The sequence below is a fragment of the Erigeron canadensis genome, chromosome 8 (assembly GCF_010389155.1).
Source record: "Erigeron canadensis isolate Cc75 chromosome 8, C_canadensis_v1, whole genome shotgun sequence".
NCBI lineage: Eukaryota > Viridiplantae > Streptophyta > Magnoliopsida > Asterales > Asteraceae > Erigeron > Erigeron canadensis.
Window position 1 is genome coordinate 2,754,309 of NC_057768.1, and position 22,017 is coordinate 2,776,325.

General features: G+C 30.3%; 3 protein-coding genes across 4 annotated transcripts; all 3 read left to right on the plus strand.

The window, feature by feature from the left end:
- The first annotated feature begins 9,566 nt into the window (after positions 1-9,566).
- On the plus strand, positions 9,567-10,082 carry LOC122609800 (ATP-dependent DNA helicase PIF1-like). The gene has a single exon (XM_043782741.1). The coding sequence runs from the start codon at positions 9,567-9,569 to the stop codon at positions 10,080-10,082; it is 516 nt and encodes a 171-aa protein (XP_043638676.1).
- A 3,344-nt stretch (positions 10,083-13,426) lies between these two features.
- On the plus strand, positions 13,427-14,130 carry LOC122609801 (putative B3 domain-containing protein At5g66980). The gene is made up of 2 exons (XM_043782742.1): positions 13,427-13,528; positions 13,768-14,130. The coding sequence occupies exons 1-2, from the start codon at positions 13,427-13,429 to the stop codon at positions 14,128-14,130; spliced, it is 465 nt and encodes a 154-aa protein (XP_043638677.1).
- Positions 14,131-17,300: 3,170 nt separating this feature from the next.
- On the plus strand, positions 17,301-20,513 carry LOC122579882 (protein root UVB sensitive 4). Of its 2 annotated transcripts, none has more exons than XM_043752142.1 (10): positions 17,301-17,822; positions 18,277-18,423; positions 18,849-18,995; positions 19,146-19,208; positions 19,293-19,369; positions 19,452-19,557; positions 19,673-19,775; positions 19,890-20,038; positions 20,111-20,176; positions 20,262-20,513. In XM_043752142.1, exons 1-10 carry the CDS (start codon positions 17,373-17,375, stop codon positions 20,499-20,501), a joined length of 1,548 nt encoding a protein of 515 aa, XP_043608077.1. In that variant the 5' UTR covers positions 17,301-17,372; the 3' UTR covers positions 20,502-20,513. The 2 variants fall into 2 exon arrangements, with proteins under 2 accessions (XP_043608077.1, XP_043608078.1); XM_043752143.1 differs by having other exon boundaries at positions 20,114-20,176.
- Positions 20,514-22,017: the final 1,504 nt, after the last annotated feature.

The window sequence follows — 22,017 nt, forward strand, 5'->3', positions numbered from 1 at the left end:
AGTATTGGGTAAAAAGTGTAAATTTGTGATGGAAAACAAAAAAGTGTAAATTAAAGTCAAAATTGAAAAAAAAGTCAACATTAAGAAATCGAGAGCTGTGATTGGTCGATAAGTTATTAGAGCAACTGTGTTTTAGTATAATAAAAGATTAAGATTGAGAGGATTTTTTTGGTAAATTATTGTTTTTTTAATTACTGCAGTAAAATAATCATGGCGAACAAATTTTAGTGATTTTACTCGTTTGTAGTTTTCGATCAATAATAGATTAGCCAAGAATGTCAATTAGCTTATAACTTCGTTAATTTTATATAATATAATAAGAATAAGAATAAGAATATGAAGGTGATGCTAGGGAGTAGGCTCTGGTTTAGATAAGTTATGCTTAATTATTCATATTTTCGTTATTTTAGTAATGTAACTAGTTTTTAGACCCGTGTCCAACACTTGACACGGGATTTACGATATTATCAATGCTAGATATTCATACATTTAAGTCATAAAAGCTTATAATTTTGAAGATATATACGGTTCTAAGTGTTATATTTTGCAAGTTGTAGTACAATAATCATAAGTTCGTCACTGTCATTATTAGCCAATATATATTGATGGAATTGTTTGCCGTAATGATTACACAAGGCACATGCTATAATAATTTCTCTATTATAAAATATTTTGAAATCAGTTGTACTCATGATGTGATATTATTATGAAAGATAATTAAGAATTAAAATATAAACATACTTGTGAACATATACATGACAATCCAGTATATGTATTTGATCATGATGCGGGCCCATAACACACATAAGTTTATTTTTAACCATCTGTCCTATGATAATTAAATAACAATTAAAATTACTTTTATATTCTTTGATAACAATTAGGACTCTTGATTTGAGTGACAACTGTAACTTTAAACATTAATACGCAAAATTAATATATATAAAAAAAAGATAAAATTATATATATTTTTTATTGAGAGATAAAATGAATCTTGAATGGAGTACATATTGATTTGGATTTAGTATTCAAGTAATGCTCTGTTGAAAATCGTGTTTTGTTCTGTGATCGTCTCATATTCTGTGATTCCTATTATGTTTAGGATAATGATGTTATATATCGTCATCTTTTATTATGTTTGGGATATGTATCTAGAATTCAAATTGTGTTTATATTAAAAATTAAACTAAATATTAATATTTATAATTTATAAAAATCTAATCTAATATTTTGTTAAAAGTCATTAGCTTTTGAAATAATTTTTCGTAGAGAATATTTCATATGTTAAAAACTTTTTAATTAATTAAATGATTATAAATATTAAAAAATTATCTAAAGTTGATTGCTAAAAATAAATATATGGTAAATATTGAGGGCTAAAAAATGTAAATTATTGATGGAAAACAAAAAAGTGTAAATTAATGAGATTTTTTCTACAAATTAATATAAATACTAATATAATAATATATTTGGATAATGATTATTAGTATTTTTAATTTGTAGTTAATCTAAATGATGACATAAGCGAAAATCAATTTGATAAAATTGAGCGATTTGATTGGTTAATAAGTCATTAGTTCAACTGTCTTATAGTATATATTAAGATTAAGATTAAGATTAAGATTTTGTTAATAACTATCGATATAGCAAGTGAACAATCTTTTTGGGTAAACTATATATCCATTGCGCTTATTTTGACAACCGACTGTTTTAACATTCAAGGACCAATAAAAAGTCAGCCCATTACAGTAAGCCCAATAAATATCCAATGTTACCTTTTGAGTCGGCTAAGAATTCCACTTTCCAATTTTCGATGCAACTACACTATAAATCAATCAATCGGATCGTTTGATAAGATATGATAAACCAATTATTAACCTTTCGTTAAACACCTGTCATTTTCGTAATCAACTTGCCATTCCTTATTTGGGTTTTCGACAAATTAACTGCATATAAGTTCGATTTTATAAGCCCTAAAAAAAGACTAAACTATTTTTGCTTTGCATGAATATTATCGATAAGTAAAGTAATACGAGTACATTAGAGGTGGAGTAATTAATTAAGAACGGGGCGTATTTAAACCAAATAAGGATGTCTCGAAATTTCGAATGTACGGCTAGCCTCCGAAGAATAATAGGAGACTCTATGCCTAGCTTCTTTCTATAAATATAGATTATTACAGATAGATATTTTCCAACAGCGTCTTGGGTACGTAAGATCGATATAATCACTAGTTATCATCAAACCACATAATGAACGCAATGCAATTACAAAGCTTCTGCACATTCATCACCTCCAATAATACCACCAGTCTCGTAAGTTGCATTTTCTCTCTCTTCCTCTTTATATATTAAACCATGTAGCCTGAATTTTTTTTGTAATGGGACAAATTTAAAAGTCTTTTATTATATTTATTAGAATATCTGAGGGGAAAAAATTTTTTAAACAAAAATTAACTCTCACCGGAGAACTAGAATAAATGGACCCTTAAAATAATTTCGTCTGGGTGCCAGTTATGAGAACATCTATCTTTACTTGAACATTGGTCTTTGCAATTTTAGAGCATGTGATAAGTTTTGATACAATTACTCACACAAATAAAACACTTCAACTTCTCTTTTTCAATTTCGTTAAAAATCAAAATAACTGAAGATTTTTACTTTACCAATAGAAGATTTTATCTCAAAACTAATGCTTCCAATATAAGTAATATACTTCCAAAGAAGAGGATGGTGACATTTGTATGTATAATGTATTTATTATTATTATTATTTAGGAACAAAACTACAAATATACTTCTAAAAAATTACATTGTACCAAAATTGGAATGGGGACAGTTGCCCACACTGCAATTGTAGAGCCGTCCCTGAAACCATGTATATATCATCAATTTCTTTATTTTCTTTGACATTATCTTTTTTCTTACTTCTTTAATATATAAACAGCGAATTCCTAGCCGGTTTACAAGAGACCACAGGGAGCACATCTTGTTAAACAAAGTCATACTCATTGTTTCAGATGACATCTCTTGGGATTTAAGTTTGACGGTTTCTAGTGATGGCAACCTTTGGCTCCAAAAGGGTTGGACAGAATTTGCTAAACTTTATGGTTTAAAGTTTGGATATATGTTGCTTTTTAATCATCTTGGTAAATCTGTTTTTCAAGTTCGGATATTTGACCCGGCTAGTTGTGAGATAAACTACTCACAAGTTATCAAAGTCCCCAAACATGTTATGACTCAAGAATTATACCAATGTTTGACTCAAGATGCTGATGATAATGATCATGTTATGGCAGGTATGATTTTTTTATTTTTTTTTAAATGTTTACTAGATAACTTAGTTAAACTATATATTTGTTTTTATGGTTATTTTATTAATTAACTACGTTTTGTTTATTTGCTTATTATTGATATTTTAGCATCAACAAAAAAGGTGTTAAAAGAAAGTGCATTTGAAGCATCTTTCTTCAAGATTATACTCAGGGATTCAGAGGACTTCATTGTAAGTACACGCACCTTCTTTTCATTAATTTGTTCATAACTTATAATGCATATATATAGATTTATATATGACTATATACAAATTATATTTATTTTGATTTTTGCATATATATAGTCATTGTCGTCTTTGTTTACAAAGAAGTATATGGAAAAAAGCAACAAAACACAAACCATTGTCATCAAAACAAACTCATCTACTACCGAATGGAACGTTAAATATTTGATGATCGATGGAAAATATTACTTGATGGATGGATGGCTCAAGTTTATGAGAGATAACGGTGTTCGATTTGGCGACCTTCTTGTCTTTTGGCTTGTGTCTCATTCACCGACAGTCTTTAACGTCTTCATCTACGCACCTAATACATGTCTCAAATATCAATCTAGTTGTTCGGCTAATTATATCGATCCAGCAACACCAAAGGTTGGCAATAGTGAAGAAGGTGCAACCTTCATGGAAGATGTACCTGCATCTTGTGATGTTTCGGTGAAAAACATCAAGAAGTCGATGTCAATGACTATCCGGGAAACATATATTCATTACATTGTAAGTTTTCATTATACTTTTTGAGTTTCTTAATTTGATTTTATTTCAAAGTTTTTTGTTTTTTTTAGCGTAGGTAATTACTTTTGGTTGTGTTAAATAAAAGTTGATATAAAATATATGAAAAAAATGTATGTTTAATGTACTTTTCAATAATATGAATTTTATCAACTTATATAATATATACAAATTTATTTACGGTCAAATTAAATTAAAAGAAAAAAGGTTATGAAAAATCAAAATATAACACTTAAAATGTGCTGCGAGAATTACCAAAGGTTTTATTAAATACATAAAATGTTTGATATGTCTGAATAGTAGGGCTAAAGATCTCCTTAACAAGGAAGACTAGACACATGACAAAATAAAAGACCGAAATTAAATAAAAAAAAGTGTGTAAATAAATATATCAAGTAGATATATTATTAAGCATATGTTAATTATATGTATATGTATCATTATGCATTAAACATTGTTCACGTGTTGGTAGCTAATTAATGTAGTATGCATCTCATTAAAATGAAGGTTACTTAAGGGTTTAAATCCCATCCCTATTGTACTATACTATTAATTTATTATCTGTTCAATATTACGTACCCACAACCAGTGTGGACGGGCCAGATAGTCGGTTACCTTTTGTATTAACGAGAACAATCTTGTTGGATGCAGCCATTGACAAAGGAATTCGAGAACGCGACTGGAATCGGTGACTATGGCACCTTGTTACTGAAGAACAAAGAAGGAAAGAAATGGGAAGTAGATATAAAAAGGTACAATAGTCATAAACAACAACTGTTGTGCATCACGAAAGGATGGACGAAGTTCATGAAAGACAATAAGATACATGTTGGAGACAAATGTAAGTTTAAGCATGTAAAAGGCAAGCTGGTTCGTGTTCATGTGTTTAAGAAGAATGGAAGACCATTAGGCAATAAGTCAAACGGTGATTGATTATTGTTGAATTGGTTGCGGGCATATGTTGAGTTTGACTGTTCTATCTTTCATTAAATAGGAATTTTGTTTAATTAGAAAATTTTGGTTTATTGATCTAATTTTGGTAATGTATTTTTCTTTTTACGAGTCATAACAAGTGAACTTTTATCTATTGAAAAGCAACATAAAATTCATATAGTTGATACACATTGACCCCCTTTCCGTGAGAAATGGATGAAAAAAATAGAAAAATTTGTACGGATGGGACAAAAACTAACTCAATTGGTGTAACTAAGAACAAGACTCAATATATTTGCAAAACTAAGAAGTCCCGTGTTGTAGACACTGAACTTCTCCACGTACATTGAAGTCCAGTGTTGTAGACACCGAACTTGCCCACGTGGACAAAAACTACCTCAATTGGCATCAAACCGCACATGCTTACTGAGTGCCACCTAGACCAAGTTCAGTGTCTACAACACCGGACTTCAATGTACGTGGACAAATTCGGTATCTACAACACCGGACTTCCTAGTTTTACAAATATATTGGGAGAAGTTACTAGTTACACCAATGGCGAAAAATATAGTCCTATCCAAACAAAAAATTCAAAAAAATATAATAGTCAACCAAACTCACGTACCAAATGGAAGCATATTCTTCGTTTTTGAAGTTAAAATAAAATTTAACTAGATTCAATATTTATACAAAGTTAATATATATATATATATTTTTAATCTTCATAATTATAGTGTAAAATTGTTGTTTCTGTTTGTCTTAAGTTTAGACATAACAAACTATACTTGAAATCAAATTTTTTAACATTAATATATTTTGAAACTACCTGTCCATTAGACGGGACTAAGCACTAATATGTATATATATAAGGGATAGGAAAAATAATTGGTATAGATAAATAAATTTTATGTTCTGACTTCATATAAATATGTTGTATTATTAAGTTCTTTACTGTTATTTGAAAAAGAAGGTTTTATCTTGATTAATTTTATTTATTTGTTTTACTTTAAAAAAACCCGCCACTAATTGCCCCTTATAAATTTACTTATTAAAAATCGACCTTGATGTACTTCAAGCTAGATTAAAAACCTTAACAATGACTCACAACTTAACACCAACCCCAATTAAGTTTTTCCGACTAGGAAACTTGTTACTATAAGAAAACCTGTGTAAGGTCTAAATTTTACACAACTTAAATTAATATATCTATAACTATACTAAAAGAAGAGGCTGAAGAAGCATTTGAAGCCACCAGAGCCCCTCTTGAAACCAAATTCCCGCTCCCACCCCTCTAATTTATTTTCCACGTTTCTTTAAACCACAAAAAAATTTTGAAAAAAACCTGCAACCCTTCTCTAATACAAACGAATATAACATCAATTTGCTTCAATCTTTCTTCCGTAGCCTCTTCTCACAATTCAACCTACCTGTTCCTTTATTGAAATCCTCATCAAAGCATTCAGCCACATATTATTCTTTTTTCTCCATCCAATTTTGTTTACATTTGATCTCTAAACCGTAAAAAACCCTAAATCGTTGTTGTTGATGGAGATGATGTTCGCGACATGTTGTTGGAGAGAATACTTAGGTGATCAGAATTTGGTTGAATTCACTTGCTATATGGATGAATTTTATGGTAAATCGTTGAACACCCACCAAGTGTTTGCTATAATGCCTGAATGAGAAAACATGAGTTCATTAGCAGGTATTTTTTACCCGATTAACATATTTTAGTTTCTTAGTTTATGCTTTATTGGTATGTTTTGATAATGCAATTTTCTCTTTACCTTTCATTGTAGTGAAAATTTTGTTTGTAATCCAATTATTAAATAATCATTTAGATCTGAGCTTACCCATATATCGTAGTGACACAATGGTCTACATTGAATACTATACATATGTTGATGTCAGGGTTTGTGTTGACTGGGTAACTTGTGACCGGGTAACTTGCATATCTGATAACTCTTGCTAAATTTGCCTTTGGTATGGGTTTAACTCAAGTAAGACTCGCTAAAAATTGTCAATTTGAAGTTCGAATATGAGATTATATCAAGCTTTCAAAATTTGATTATTGGAACTTGAATTCGGATTATTAACTAATGGTGTTTTTTTTTTGTCGAAGGTTGTTCGCTTCACACTTGATTTCAAGACATTCAAACTGCTGCCTAATGAAGAGCTATTAGAACTCATATTCTGCAGTTCGTTTTCGCTCCAAGTCATATATGGTGAGAAACTATTATCTTAAAATTTTTTGCCATAGTGATTCTGCTGTAACTTATGTTACATGGTTTAATGAGTTGCTTGTATTTCATAAAGTGAGTTGTAATATTGTTTAAATTATTTCTGTTTATAAATATTGTTACTTGAAGACTCTTAGTCCCTTCCCGTATTACTTGATCATTGTCCCATCTGGTGATGTCAATTGTTGTCATATGTTTACATTTATTACTCAGATACCACTATCTACATATATTCATTCCAATTATGTACGTGATTCCTATTCCTATTCCTATCCTTATATTTTTGAATATACCAGTTGTTATCTAAATTAGAGTATAGAGTATATCTCCTATTTTTTTTACACTATAATCATATTAAGGAAATTAAATCTCCTAAAATATCTAAAATATATAACAAAATCTTCTAAAACTTTCCGTAAACCTAATATATCTCCTTAATTTTCTGCAAGATTGTTTTTTATTTTTACTTGACCTAAAAGATAACAACACATCTATATAAATCTTTATCTCTGTATAATCCTTATCACCACAACTTTCTGCACCCAAAACTTTTCTGTGACGTAATTTCTCTCTCAATGTTAATACTTTTCACTATATTTTGATTATTATTTCTCATAATTTTGCTCTGATGTTGTTGTGCTGTTCATGCAGTATTATCATGGAATCCATATCTTTCCAAGGTATGATACTTGATATATATACTATGAGAAGTTTAAAAACATCGTTTTATTTATCAAGGAAGCCAGCCAGTATGCTTCAGGAGGTTATCTTAGAACTTTGTTTGCCACCATGATCATCACCAATAGTCTCACACAACCTCATACTGTATGGAATGAGACTAAAGAACTTCTTTTAGATGAAATTCTTCACAAAGCACGTTTCATCCATAATTGCCAAGGTATAATTTTATACCTCAATTAGCAAAACTATTCTAAAATTTTGTTTTTTACATGTACAAATTTAGTCATTATGTTACTTTTTTTAATATCTACATAAGGTGCTAAAAATTCAAGATTAAATTACATGTTTTTATATGATCAGGAACAATTTTTTTCCCATAACTAACTACTCCATCCGCAAAAGTGTTGGTTTATTAATTTTTTTTATATAGTCCGCATTTTTCTATTATACATTTTTTAAATTATCTACAGCAACTTAAGTGTTTGGTTAAATTGTTCTTTATTAATTGATACTCTTATTTTAAATATGTAGATATGGTGCTTGATACTGATCAGTTGCTGGACATGGCTCTCAATGAGATTGAAAATATATTACAAAGCAATGGAACGTCACTCAAAAACTTTGAACACATGCCTTTACCCATTGACAATGAGTTGTTTGATGGTTCCACGAACCGACTTATCCTAGACGAATTGTCATATCGTAGGTCTGTGATGACGGCTGAGCATGATCGCCTTTGTATGTCTTTACGATTGAACAGAGAGAAGTTTATGATACAATCTTAAATGTTGTCCATGCAAAACAAGGTGGTGTATTTTTTCTATATGGATATGGAGGAACCGGCAAAACCTTTGTTTGGAAAACGTTATCAGCCGCATTAAGATCTAAAGGAAAAATCGTCCTTAATGTTGCTTCAAGTGGTATTGCTTCTCTCTTGCTCAATGGTGGGCGAACCGCTCATTCAAGGTTTGCTATTCCCATTAATGTCAACGAAGACTCTGTTTGTCATATATTACCAGGTACTTGGTTGGCTGAGTTAGTTATGCAAACCAACCTAATTATTTTGGACGAAGCTCCTGTGATCCATAGGCACTCTTTTGAGGCTCTCGATAGAACGTTTAGAGACGTACTTAAAAACAATATGCCATTTGGTGGAAAAGTGATTGTTTTCGGTGGTGATTTTCGTCAAATTCTCCCTGTTGTACCGGGTGGTACTAGGAGTGAGATTGTAAATGCATCACTCATATCTTCATATATATGGCAGTATTGTACGGTTCTGAAACTTACTGTTAACATGCGGCTACAACAAGGTTCAAACCGAAATCAACAAGAAGAGATCAAAGAGTTTGCTGAGTGGATTCTTAAAGTTGGAAATGGTGAACTTTGCGAACCTAATGATGGCGAGGCTGACATATCCATACCAGAAGACCTTCTTATTGAATCTGAGCAAGACCCGGTAAGCGACATTATCAACTATGTCTATCCAGATTACATTGCTCGACTGTCAACTACTTTGAAGACAGAGCAATACTTGCACCGACACATGAAACTGTGAACCTCATTAATGATAGAATGTTGAATACTCTTCCTGGTAACGAGAGGGTTTACCTAAGTTCTGATACTATTTGTCAAGCTGATTTATCCAAATATGAGCCCAGAATTATATTCTCCAGACTTTCTAAACCGAATAAAGATTTCTGGTCTTCCGAATCATAATATAACTCTGAGGGAAGGTGCTCCTGTCATGTTGCTTAGAAATGTTGATCAGCAACAAGGTCTTTGCAATGGTACTCGATTGCAGGTAAAACGTCTATGTGAACATGTTATTGAGGCAATTGTTATTTCTGGAAGTCACGTTGGTCATATCACATATATCCCCCGTATGAAATTGACAAGTTCCGATAAGAAACTGCCTTTCCAATTTCAGCGACAATTCCCACTTTTCGTTTGTTTTGCGATAACTGTCAACAAAAGTCAGGGACAATCGTTAGGGAGGGTTGGCCTCTATCTACCTAAGCCGGTATTCACGCATGGACAACTTTACGTTGCATTGTCGAGGGTCAAGAGTAGCCAAGGACTGAAGGTGCTTATTTGTGATCAACAAGGCCATCCAACAAACCATACGACAAATGTTGTATATAAAGAAGTTCTTCAGGGCCTCTGACAGCCTTATAACTTCTACAAACATTATTTCCTTCTCCATTTTCAGTATTCATTTCATTGGATTCTTTGCATTCTATTTATCATCATTCCACCTTATAGTTTATATTTGATTATATGTTTTTTATTTGGTTGAAATAAAACTTATGTGTTCGATATATTCTACAATCTAATCTGAATATACGTAATAACACGAAAGTTAAAAGCTATATTTTGAAAGTATCAGTCCATCGGACGGGTCTGAAGACTAGTAATGCTAATATAATTAAACTAAAAAGTGAGATAAGAAGTTCACTCATATGTATTAATGATTAAAAATAAATTTTGGTAATTATTCTTTCAGTTACATATAATTGGTAATGAAATTTTATATCCTATCACAAAAGGAAAATGATTAATCTTCCAACTAAATAGCCTAAAAATCCTTTTAACCATGATATGATGACATGTCGAGCAAGATTAAGAAAGAAAATTAATAGACATCACATGTCACCTTCTTATAATTTTAGAATGATTTTAGGCTAATTTTATGAAGATTTATCATTTTCAACCACAAAATAATGTTAGTTTTTTAACTACTACATTTTACATATTTGACAATTAATTTCTACACGATTTTAATCAGTAAATTTGTTCAACAACACCTATGACATCATTCAACTCAAGAACTGCACCCCTACTTCGAAATGGTAATGACAAATCAACTTCGAAATATAACTTAGAAATGCATTTTTGACACATACCAAGTATATTTTATTAATTGTTTGTACATTTACCATGAAAATCATAGAACGGACTTTTAATATAGAAGGTAAAAGTTTTTTTATGCACATTAAGGGTTGTATTTAGCATTTCACATTTTTTATTTAGTGATCTCGTCGTTTGATTATGTCACACCATGTTAATATTTGTTTTTTAAATTATATTTTAGGTTGATTTATAATTACCTAGCTTGTATGCTAATTCCTTTCTACACTCGAGTACTCGACCACCCAAAACTATCAAAACTCGTTTGAACTATTTTGTCTTAAAGGTCAAATTAGTATTATTATTATACGTACAGGTTTACTATATATAATTAATAAATAATTCTAATGTTAATAATAATAATACGTACAGTATGTATGATACTCGAATACAGATATCGCATCCAAAGAACGTAACTGTTCACTGATATGATTTCAGATACATACAAAATACAGTATGTACTATAATAATTGTCCGTAACTATTTTCAGCTCTTTTTTTCCATAATCTTTTTATGCGTGCAATGAATACTTGTATAGTATGCATCGTTAGTTATACATTAGAAGGTGTATCTAATCCTATCTAATAGTAAAATCTTTAATGTTATTTTTTGTAATTTGTGAACTTTCTTGTATTTTGTTATAAAGTACCTATTTGGTTTTTTTTCTTTTGATGAATTGTAATTATATTTTGACTATTTTCGTTAAATTGTATTAAGCTTTATAACATATTTTTAAAAAATAAAATAAATTAAATTAGTTGAACCGGGTTGTATTAAATTAGATCTTCATATATAGGTGTATATATAGATTTTTCATTTCAGTTTGTTTTGGTTTTGATTAAATTTTTGTTTGGAGGTTTGTTAAATACAAGGATGAAAAATGCAAAAACGACAAACCATAAGGACGAATTTTGTACTTAAACATAGGGACAAATGGGTGAAAAATAGAAAAAGAAATAAAGGAAATGAACTAGTCAAATGTTAAAAATGAAAAAAAGAACAAGGTAATTAAAGTCAAAGTGATACGAACTAGCCAAATACAAGACATGTTTATGATCAGTTAATGCATGCTTTTAACAGTTTATTATGTAGTTGGTTTATATATCAACTTCATTTATCATGCAGCACTAGTTCCTTAAATTTAGGTCCATGTAGTTTCTAGTAGGCATTATGTTTTAAGTTTCTAAAGTAGTTACATGTATTTTCCTATATAAGTTGTACTTTGGCTTTTCAAAGAAGGCAGTGAAGAAAATATTAGGCAAGTAATTGTCTCTCTCTCCTTCATTATGTTTTTTTGAAGCCTAACCTCCTTTAAGGGTTATCTGTCACAAAGCAGCATTTTGTTTTATTAGCAAGTTATGGAATTAATTTGAAGAAAATCCTCATCCTTTTTTATATTGTACAAGGCTTAACCACCTCTCTAATTTAGAGAAAATGACATTAATGGTCTCCAATCTCTATGATTTGCCAAATATTTATCAGTTTTGTACTTTTTTGGTAAAAATTACATCAAACATCTAAAAGGTTTGTACTTTTTCATTTGAACCATTAATCCTCACCCATTTGCGTCCCTAATAAAGTAGTGGCTCGAGGGTAAAGCAAGTGAAACGAGGGCTTTAGGCCCCGAATATCCGAAGGCCTCATATTTTTTTAGTTATGTATATGATTATGTAGAAACGAGAATTATAGAACTTAAGTTTTATCAACTAGGTGATAGTTGCTTCAACGGATACAAGGTTTTTAAAACTTAACTTATGTGAAAAAATTATATGATTAAAAATCACATAAAAGATTAAATAAAATAACAATTATATCGATTAGGAGTGGTTTATCATTTCAAATTAGTGTTTAAAATTTGTTAAAATATTTGCATTTAATCAAATTGAAAAAAAAACTTTATTTAGACTATCAATAGTTTATTGTTCGAAAAGGCCTCGTTAATAATAACTTGTTTTAAGCTTCCAATTTGATTGAGCCGGCACTGTCCTGATTTCGGGTGACATATGTGGAATTTAAATATGACAGTTTCTAGTGATGCCAAACTATTGCTACAAAAAAGTTGGCCCTAAGAGCAAAGGTCCAATCGGCAAAAACAATAGGGAAAAAAAAAGGTAATATCCGATTAAGATTATTTAATGTTTGTGCACAACCCTTTTCATCAAAACAAATGAAGTAGGACCCGTGCTTAATAACAGAAAATCAGAAATAACTGTTGGATGAGTGAACAAGTTTTTTAAGCAAACTATATATATCCATTGGGCTTATTTAACAACCGATTGTTTTAATTTTTTAGCCCAACATAGTAAGCCCAATAAATATCCAATATTACCTTTGAGTCGGTTAAAGGAGATAATATTTTCCACTTTCCATGCAACTACTCTTTAAAACGATCATTCTTTTGATATGATATGATAAACCGATTATAATTAACCTTTCAATTCGTTAGGCAGCTGTTGTTTTCGTAATCAAGAAGTCATTCCTTATATGAGTTTCCTACAAAAATTTTAAGTCGATAAAAAGTTAAGTCTTATAAATCCTAAAATCAAATTAAGAAAACCTAAACTGTGTTTTTGGTTTTGTATAAATAATAGTCGATTAATAATGAAGCGAGAAAGGGATAGCCCTGAAAAGATTCCAATTATAATTAATAAAGATCCAGAATTCTTCGAAGTCTTTCTTCCTGATCGTATCTCACACCAACTGGTACGTAACATATTAATTAATTTCCTTTTATTATTTACTTTTACTATGTATGTATATATATGTTAACATTATACTATCAATAAACTGATCGATCGCCATGTTTAAAAGTGCTAATACATTTATATATTTTGATGTGTATACTAATTAGTCGAATTAATTATGCTTTTTTTTTTTTGACTTATGAACCAATGTATAATAATAAGGCTAATGATTTGATTTATAATGTTGACCATGTGTAGCGTGTACCTCCGGATTTTGTCAAGAATTTTGATGGGAAAATACCTGAAGCAGTTATAGTTAAAGATCTATCGGGGAGAGTGTGGCATGTAGATATAAAACAAGAGAAAAATGGTGTTTTTTTCAAGAATGGTTGGAACAAAATTGTGAATGAAAAGGGTTTAGAGTTTGGCCAATTTTTGGTGTTTAGATACACAAGAGTATCGAAATCGTTCACTGTTCGAATCTTTGGCAAAGATGCATGTAAGGTTGAAGAACAAGATTACACAAAACCGTTTATTCGTGTGAAAGATGAATTCGAATCGGATCCAGTAGATTTAAAGCCGGTTCCCAAAGTTAGAAGAAACTCCAGAAAAGCATGTTAGTTTGGTGAAGAGTTTTGTAAATTTAAACATTATAGAAATCATGTACGAATAGAATTCTTGTGTTGGATAAAGAAGAGGTTGATGTATATATTCGTATTCAAAGTTGTAGAAAACCTTGTCAATTTGTTCATGTGGTTTATGCATTGATAAATGAATTAATTTATGTCACATTTTTTATTTCTTTTCATGTGAGTCATGTGTTTCCCTTTTATAGAATTGAAATTTGAGAAGCAACCGCCTACTATAGCAAACATAAAATTGGTTTCCATGTGTCATGAGTCATGAGTCATGTTTTTTCCCTCATTAAATATTTTTTAGAAAACGTATTACATATTTAAATTTAAGATGAGCATGGTACTCGCACAATGCGACGATGATGACATTAGTTTAGATGTAGTGACGTCGGCGTCAAGTGGTGTTGATAATTGATACAAAGATATTATATTTTTAGGGATAGTGAATATCTTTTAAAAGATTATGGAATAGTTGTGTAAGTTAATTAATTAAGAGTACAATGATAATTTTGCATGTCCTAAAATTGTAAACTTTTCAACATAGGGTTATAATTTTTATATAAAAGTATAGATATGTAAAAATCTAATGTTTACATTTTTAATGATAAAATATCCTACTTCCGATATTTTTTTTTTGGTAAATTTGGATAACCGACATACCATTGAAATATGATTGTGTTATCAGGGTATCACCTGATTATATCTTCATTAGGCATTTACATCAATAATGGAAATACACAAATAAATATGAGAAAAACCTCCTTTATGAAATTAGAACTCATAACTTTATGGTTCTTATGCCTTATTTCTCCAACAATATATTGTAGAATGAAAAAAACCTTACGCTTCTTATGCCTTATTTCTCCACCAATATATTGTAGAATGAAAGAAATGCTTATCTCACCACAAACTAAATATCTAGATTATGCTATAGGAAAATGATAAATCCTTCTAAATAATAGCTTAAAAATCCTCTTAAAACTATAATAATGTGACATGTGTTATTCACTAATTTTTCTTTCTAATTTTGTCTCCTTATTTTTTGTTTTTTTCACATGTCATCATCTAAGATTTTTAGGCTATTTAGTTAGTTGGATAAATTATTACCCTATGTTATATTTTGTTGTATATGATCTAAAGTGTGTAATGATCATGTATGTTCTATCATTCTACTCCATTCTTAATATAGTGATGTAATATTCGACCAATGGGTATGCTTATTTCACTCTTGTTTTTCATTTTTTAACCAAAAATCCTAATGGAAGCAGTCTATTTACCTTAAAGTAGAAATAAGATTATCTAAATCTTATTTTTCCGTATTCTACTTATAAAGAGATTGAATACTATTGTTATTATAATCATCAAACATTTATATTTCTAAGATCCGTGTCCAACACTGGACACGGAATTTACGATATTATCAATATTAGATTTTCATACATTTAAGTCATAAAAGCTTATAATTTTGAAAAAAATATGGTTTTAACTGTTATATTTTGCAAGTTGTTGTACAATAATCATATGTTCGTCACTGTCATTATTAGTCTAGACATATTGATGGAATTGTTTGTTGTAGTCATTCCACAAGGCACATGCTATATATAATAATTTCTCCATTATATAATATTTTGAAACCAGATGTACTCATAATGTGATATTATTATGAAAGATAATTAAGAATAAAAAAATAAACATATTTGTGATCTTGTACTTGACATTTAGGTATATGTATTTAATCATTATGCACGTCCATAACACGCATAGGTTTATTTTCAACCACTTTGTTCTATGATAATATGATAACAATTAGGATTGTTTTTATATTCCGTGATAACAATTAGGACTCTTGATTTGAGTGACAACTGTAACTTTAAACATTAAAATGCAAAACTAATATACAAAAAAGGAGAAAACTATGTACCTTTTTGATTGAGAGATAGAATTAATCTTGAATGGAGTTTATATGATTTGGATTTAGGATTCAAGTTATCTTCTGTTGTAAATCGTATTTGATTCTATGATCGTCCCATATCCTGTGATTCCTATTGTGTTTAGGACAATGATGTTGTATATCATTATCTGTTATTATGTTTGGGATATGTATCTAAAGTTAATATTGTATTTATATCTAATATTAAACTAAATATTAATATTTATAATTATAATTATAAAAATCTAATCTAATATTTGTTAATAAGTCATTAGGTTTTAATATTTGTTAATATTTGATATGTTAAAAAAAAGTTTTATTTAGATAAATGATTGTAAATTTTAAAAATTTCTCTCAATTGAGGGCTAAAAATAAATATAAATTAAGTATTCAGGGCTAAAAAGTGTAAATTATTGATGGAAAACAAAAAGGTGTAAATAATGAGATTTTTTCTACAAATTAATATAAATATTAATATAATAATATATTTAGATAATGATTATTAAGATTTTTAATTTGTAGCTTATCTAAATGATGACATCATCAAAAGTCAATTTGATGAAATTGAACGATGTGATTGGTTAATAAGTCATTAGTTCAACTGTCTTATAGTATATATTAAAATTAAGATTAAGATAATTTCACTTTAAAAATAAATAGAATTTTTTTTTCTTTTTTGATAACTTAAAATACATATAAAATGTTTCACTGAGTTTTATTTAAATAAAAACATAATATCACAAATGATATTATCTTCTTTTACTAATAAACCAACTGTAAAACCATAAAAGAAAAAACAATATATCCAGTGTTAATACAAATTTATTTATTTCTTGTCAAAAATACGTATTAAAAAAGAAAGATTTTATGTCTTTGAGTATTAGCTCAATGGTTGAAAGATCATCCCTATACATAAGATCTTGTGTTTAATCTTTGGGAGGACATAAGAAAGTCTTTTTATGAGGATTTGGCTTGGGTTTACGCAGAAGTCTGAAGGGCAGAGTTTACTTTTATTATCCGCCGTACCTTCGGGCGGATTAGTAGGGGGTTTTCCACCCATCGGGTATTTGAAATAGACATTTCTACTTCGAGGGAGCTCTATAACACAGATCCGGTTAAAACAACCTATGTTAAATCTCTCACAGTCGAATAGCGACACGAAGTTTTCAACGAAATTCATCTTAAAAAAAAAAAAAAAGAATTTCTTTCACAGCCCCAAAACCTTTTATGAAGAAAATCCTTAAACCCTAAAACACAAATATCCCACTAAAAATCAATCAAAATCCATCTTCAATCTCATGCAATCCCCTTTCCATATCCCCACTTCAAATCCCACTTTCAATTTCAGCTCAAAATGGCAAAAACACAATAAAGTTCAAATCTTTTTTCCAAACCCCTGTTTTCCAAGATTCTCAAAACCACCCCCAAAATCTTTGAAAACTTCATTCCAATTTGAATATGAAGAAGAAAAAATGGAAAAACAAGTTGAGCCCACTTTACTTCCTGTTGTAATTAAACAATCTGATGGGTGTGTTTCAAGGTATTTTTGGGATGGTAATGATTTAAAACTTGTTTTTGTTGATGGTTTCGATAAATTCGATGATTTCGGAGACGTGTTTAGGAGATGTAAGATGGGTGTTAGGAATTTCTTGTTGCCAAGAAAGATTAATGAGAATTATTTGGAGTATGTGAAATGGAAGTTTTTGCATAGAGTGTTTAGTTCTGCTCTTCAGGTTCTTGCTACACAGGTATTATATTGTTCAGTTATGTCGAAAAGTTATTATCTTTTTGATTAGATTTCTGAATAATTCTGATATCTGTTGTCAATATATGTATATGTTTCGATATAGCAGATTAGCAGTTTTCGGTGTTTAGGTAGTAGAAATATAAGTATTTATTAGGAAATGGAAATATCTATACGCGATCGAATGTATATACAATTTGTCATTTGAATGGGTCACCTTGAATACAGTTAAGTAAAAGTCCTTTGGTTATAAGCAGTTTTGAATAAGCATTTTGGGGATTGATTATTTGGTTTTGACTATGATTATGTTACCATTTGGATGCTTAAATTAGTAGAATTGCCAAAAATGCGAATAATTGATTATTGTGTTTCGTTACTAGAAACTAATTTTTAAAAACTCTCTTTTTATCTTTTGTTTAGACATAGCTAAAATGTCGTAGTTGTTGGTGTGATTATAGGCAATGTTTAGGGCAATTGGAATTGGGTATGCTCGTTCACTTCCATCTGCAGCAGCCCTTAATTGGGTTTTGAAAGATGGTCTTGGACGGTTAAGCAGGTGCATCTACACGGCTAGCTTAGCGTCGGCTTTTGATACAAACCTAAAGGTATTTGCAGCTTCATAACTATCAGTTAGAGGTGGCAATCTGGACTCAGTCACTTATGTATGGGTTGGTTCGGGATATCTTTCATTTCCAATGGTCAGAATGGGTGTAACAAAAAAGTTTAGACAAAATGGAAGGGGTCAAAATCTGTCCTAAATGTATGTTCTAATGCCTACAACCTCCAAATCACCTTATTAAAAGTTAGATAAGTATTGTATTAATACAGTTGTTGTAGTCATAGTTATTATTACAAGTTTGGACAAAACGTGTTTGGGTCAACCTACTTGTACAAAAGTACATACTCTTTTTACTCTATACTGACCAGTTTTGCCGATTGCCATATCTACTATCAATAAGTATTCTATTCAGTATGCATTTTCATTGAAATATTATGTCAAGTGTATTAAGGCTTTTTGGCTTAATTGTAGAGGGTTAGGTTCTTGACATCGGTTGTTTTCAGTTTGAGCATTGGCCTTGAGTTGATGACTCCTGCTTTTCCACAATACTTTTTGCTTCTTGCATCAATAGCCAACATTGCTAAGCAGATAAGCCTCGCATGTTACCTAGCAACTGGTGTAAGTTGAAATCTTTTTGCTTGCAGATACTTCTTAAACACATGATGATACATAGAGCCTGTCCATGTAGTTTTACATTGATTTCTTTTAATGATGTGTGGTCATATTGCTTATATAAAATTTTTTCTGTTTCACTTTCTGGACTTCCAGACTGCTGTTCATAGAAGCTTTGCAGTAGCCGATAACCTTGGTGAAGTTTCTGCCAAGGCACAGGTTGGTTAATGTTTCATCCAGGTTTTTATTTTTATTTTAAGAGTTTAATGCTCTTGAATATGATTAATACTGTTCTTGTTGCAGATTCAAACAGTTTGCTTTGACAATCTTGGTCTTATGCTGGCTGCAGCCTTGAATATCATCTTAAAGAACAACCAAAGGTTCGTCTTTTCTGAACAAAGATGGACAAATGATTCAAAGATTGACGTGATTTATTAACCTAACTCTTTGATTATGCAAAAGGTGGCAAGCAGGTTTGCCCTTTGTGGTATACCCAATTTTCACTGCCATTGATCTGTATGGAATATATCAGAGTTTGAAGCATGTGCATTTGCAAACAATAACAAAGGTTAGACGGATTTCATTTACTACTTTCCAGTACCTTATTTTTCCTAGTTATGTCTTGTTCCTCAATTTTTTCTAGTTATGTCTAGTACCTCAATTTTCCCTAGTTTGACATTTAGGATAGGCTAGAGATTATTATAGATACATGGATTCAACGGGGATATGTCCCGTCACCAGCAGAAGTAAGTAAAAGGGAAGGAATCAATTTTTTCTCGACCAAAGGTTAGATAGCATTGTTTTCTTTTTCTTGATTTTTTTTGGTTACTACGGTGATCTTTGGAGGTATAATAGAAATCTTATTTAATGTTTAAATGTGTTTTTTAAATTTTTTTCCAGATAGGCTAAAGTGGCCCATCAGGATTGGTTGCTTGAATTCCAGATTCCAAATACCAAAAATATCAATGATGACAATGCGATCTTTATGTAAAGACGATTTCTACTTTGTATGCACGGAAATTTGCTTCTGTGGCTTTCAAAAAAGAGAAGTATGTTTTAAGTTCTTTATTCGTTCTTTCTATCTGTCAGAACATCAAGATCTTATAGTGGTTATCAAACAGCAGGGTATTCTTCTCTCTATACGTGAAGGAGCAACGACTTCAGATATCATCATGGGATTCTTACAGGTTCTAAACACGCTTTCAATCTTTCCATAAACATCCCTTTTAGACAAAGAATTTGAGTCCAGATTATGGTTTTCTTATGTTAAAGGCGTGCTACATCCGTGAACGGCTACTTTGCAATATGAAGAAACCAGGAATTTTAGAAGTTTATGACAACAATTCACATCAGAATATCACTAACTGGTTTAATCTAGCAGCCGAGTGTAAGGAATCTGCTAGAGAAGGTATGAAGTTGCTAAATGAAAAGATGGTTGAAATTGGTTGGTCTTGTAAAAACATTTTGTTAAGCACAAATGAGCAAACTCGATTTAGTTTTATAGATGACTAAATTTACTTCTTAGCCCTCTGTCTCCTTGTAAAGTGATACATCAGGGTCATATGTCGATTGACAACAACAGTTTTGGTTTCTTTTGTTAATATATCATTTTTAAAATTATATGTAATAAACTTTAAATTTCTATATAAATGTTTAAAACCATTAACATAAAACTTTAAATGAAATAACTTAAGTCCTAATAGATACTGTTTGAAACAATGAGTACAAGATTGTTTAACAAAATGTGCTTCCTGTGGTCTCTTGTAAACTTGTTTGGGACTCGCTACATATTAAAGAAGTAAAAAATGATGTCAAGTAAAAAAGAAACCGCTCACTATCATAGATGATTGAAGAGGTTATACCTCATGCAGGGGTATATTTTTAGCTACAGTAACGCACTAACGCCCATTCACATGCCAACATTTTGGTTTTTAATATTATATTATAATTTACATGGTGAAGATAAAAAAAAATAATGGTCGACCATCCCTTGCATGAGGTTATGGGTTCAAGTCTTTGGAAGAACATGAGAATTAAGTCCCTTTATGAGGGTTTGGTTTGGGTATACTCATCTTCAAGTTTGAGGGAGCAGAGTTTATCTTTATTAATTGTCGTGACTTCAGATGGATTAGTAGGGGGTGTTCCCCCATCGGGTATTTAAAATATGCAATTGTACTTTGAGAGAGCTCTCTAGCGCGGACCCGGTTAAAACAACGTATGCTAGATCTCTCACTGTCGATTCGCGACACGAAATTTTTAGCGAAATTCACTTTCTACATAAAAAAAAGTTTAAGATAAAATAAAAACGAAGGATAAAGTTAACCCCATGAAAGTTAAAAAGAAAAATGGTGTTTGTAGTCGCATGCAACAAAGTCTGGCAAGTGATGATTGGGAATCCATATAATATCCATCATATGATGATGAACCCGATATCTTTGGGTCACACTCTTTCAATATACTTTATACCATGATGAATCCATGAAATTATTTGATCATATATATATATATATATATATATATCATGTTTTTGTCCATTTGAGTTTAATCTAACCAAAAATCAAAATATCAGGTCTGACGTCAGTCAATAAATTCATTGTGTTGTGAAAATTGTGTTGTTGAAATCCCACCCTACTTAAGAAAAAGCCCCTTTATATTTTAGGTAATTCTATCTTTGAATTATCAAAATTGCCCTTCATTTTTTATGTTTAGCCCTTATTTTAATAATTAATTCTTTAAATTTTTATCTTCTAAAAATTTTCACTATTTCAATTACATCAACCTACACCACCATAAATAGTATCATCACCGACACCACTAGACTACCTTCCTCACTTGCCGCCACATTGCGCGGATACCATGCTCGTTATAAATAAAACGTTTAATGTTCTTCTAATCATGGTAATATAAAAGAAATTTTGTTTTAATAGTATAAATAAATAAACAAAATAAAATAAAATTAGTAAGCTTAATCGAACATTTACTCCATTATTTTTATTTTCGATCGCGCGGATTGTTATCAATTGGACGA

Coding starts and splice junctions, on each gene's coding strand:
- LOC122579882 (XM_043752142.1), top strand. CDS start 17,373: ATGCAATCCCCTTTCCATATCCCCACTTCAAATCCCACTTTCAATTTC. Junction 17,823..18,276: donor TTCAGGTTCTTGCTACACAG/GTATTATATTGT, acceptor GTGTGATTATAG/GCAATGTTTAGGGCAATTGG. Junction 18,996..19,145: donor CATGTTACCTAGCAACTGGT/GTAAGTTGAAAT, acceptor CTGGACTTCCAG/ACTGCTGTTCATAGAAGCTT.
- LOC122609800 (XM_043782741.1), top strand. CDS start 9,567: ATGAGCCCAGAATTATATTCTCCAGACTTTCTAAACCGAATAAAGATT.
- LOC122609801 (XM_043782742.1), top strand. CDS start 13,427: ATGAAGCGAGAAAGGGATAGCCCTGAAAAGATTCCAATTATAATTAAT. Junction 13,529..13,767: donor ATCGTATCTCACACCAACTG/GTACGTAACATA, acceptor GACCATGTGTAG/CGTGTACCTCCGGATTTTGT.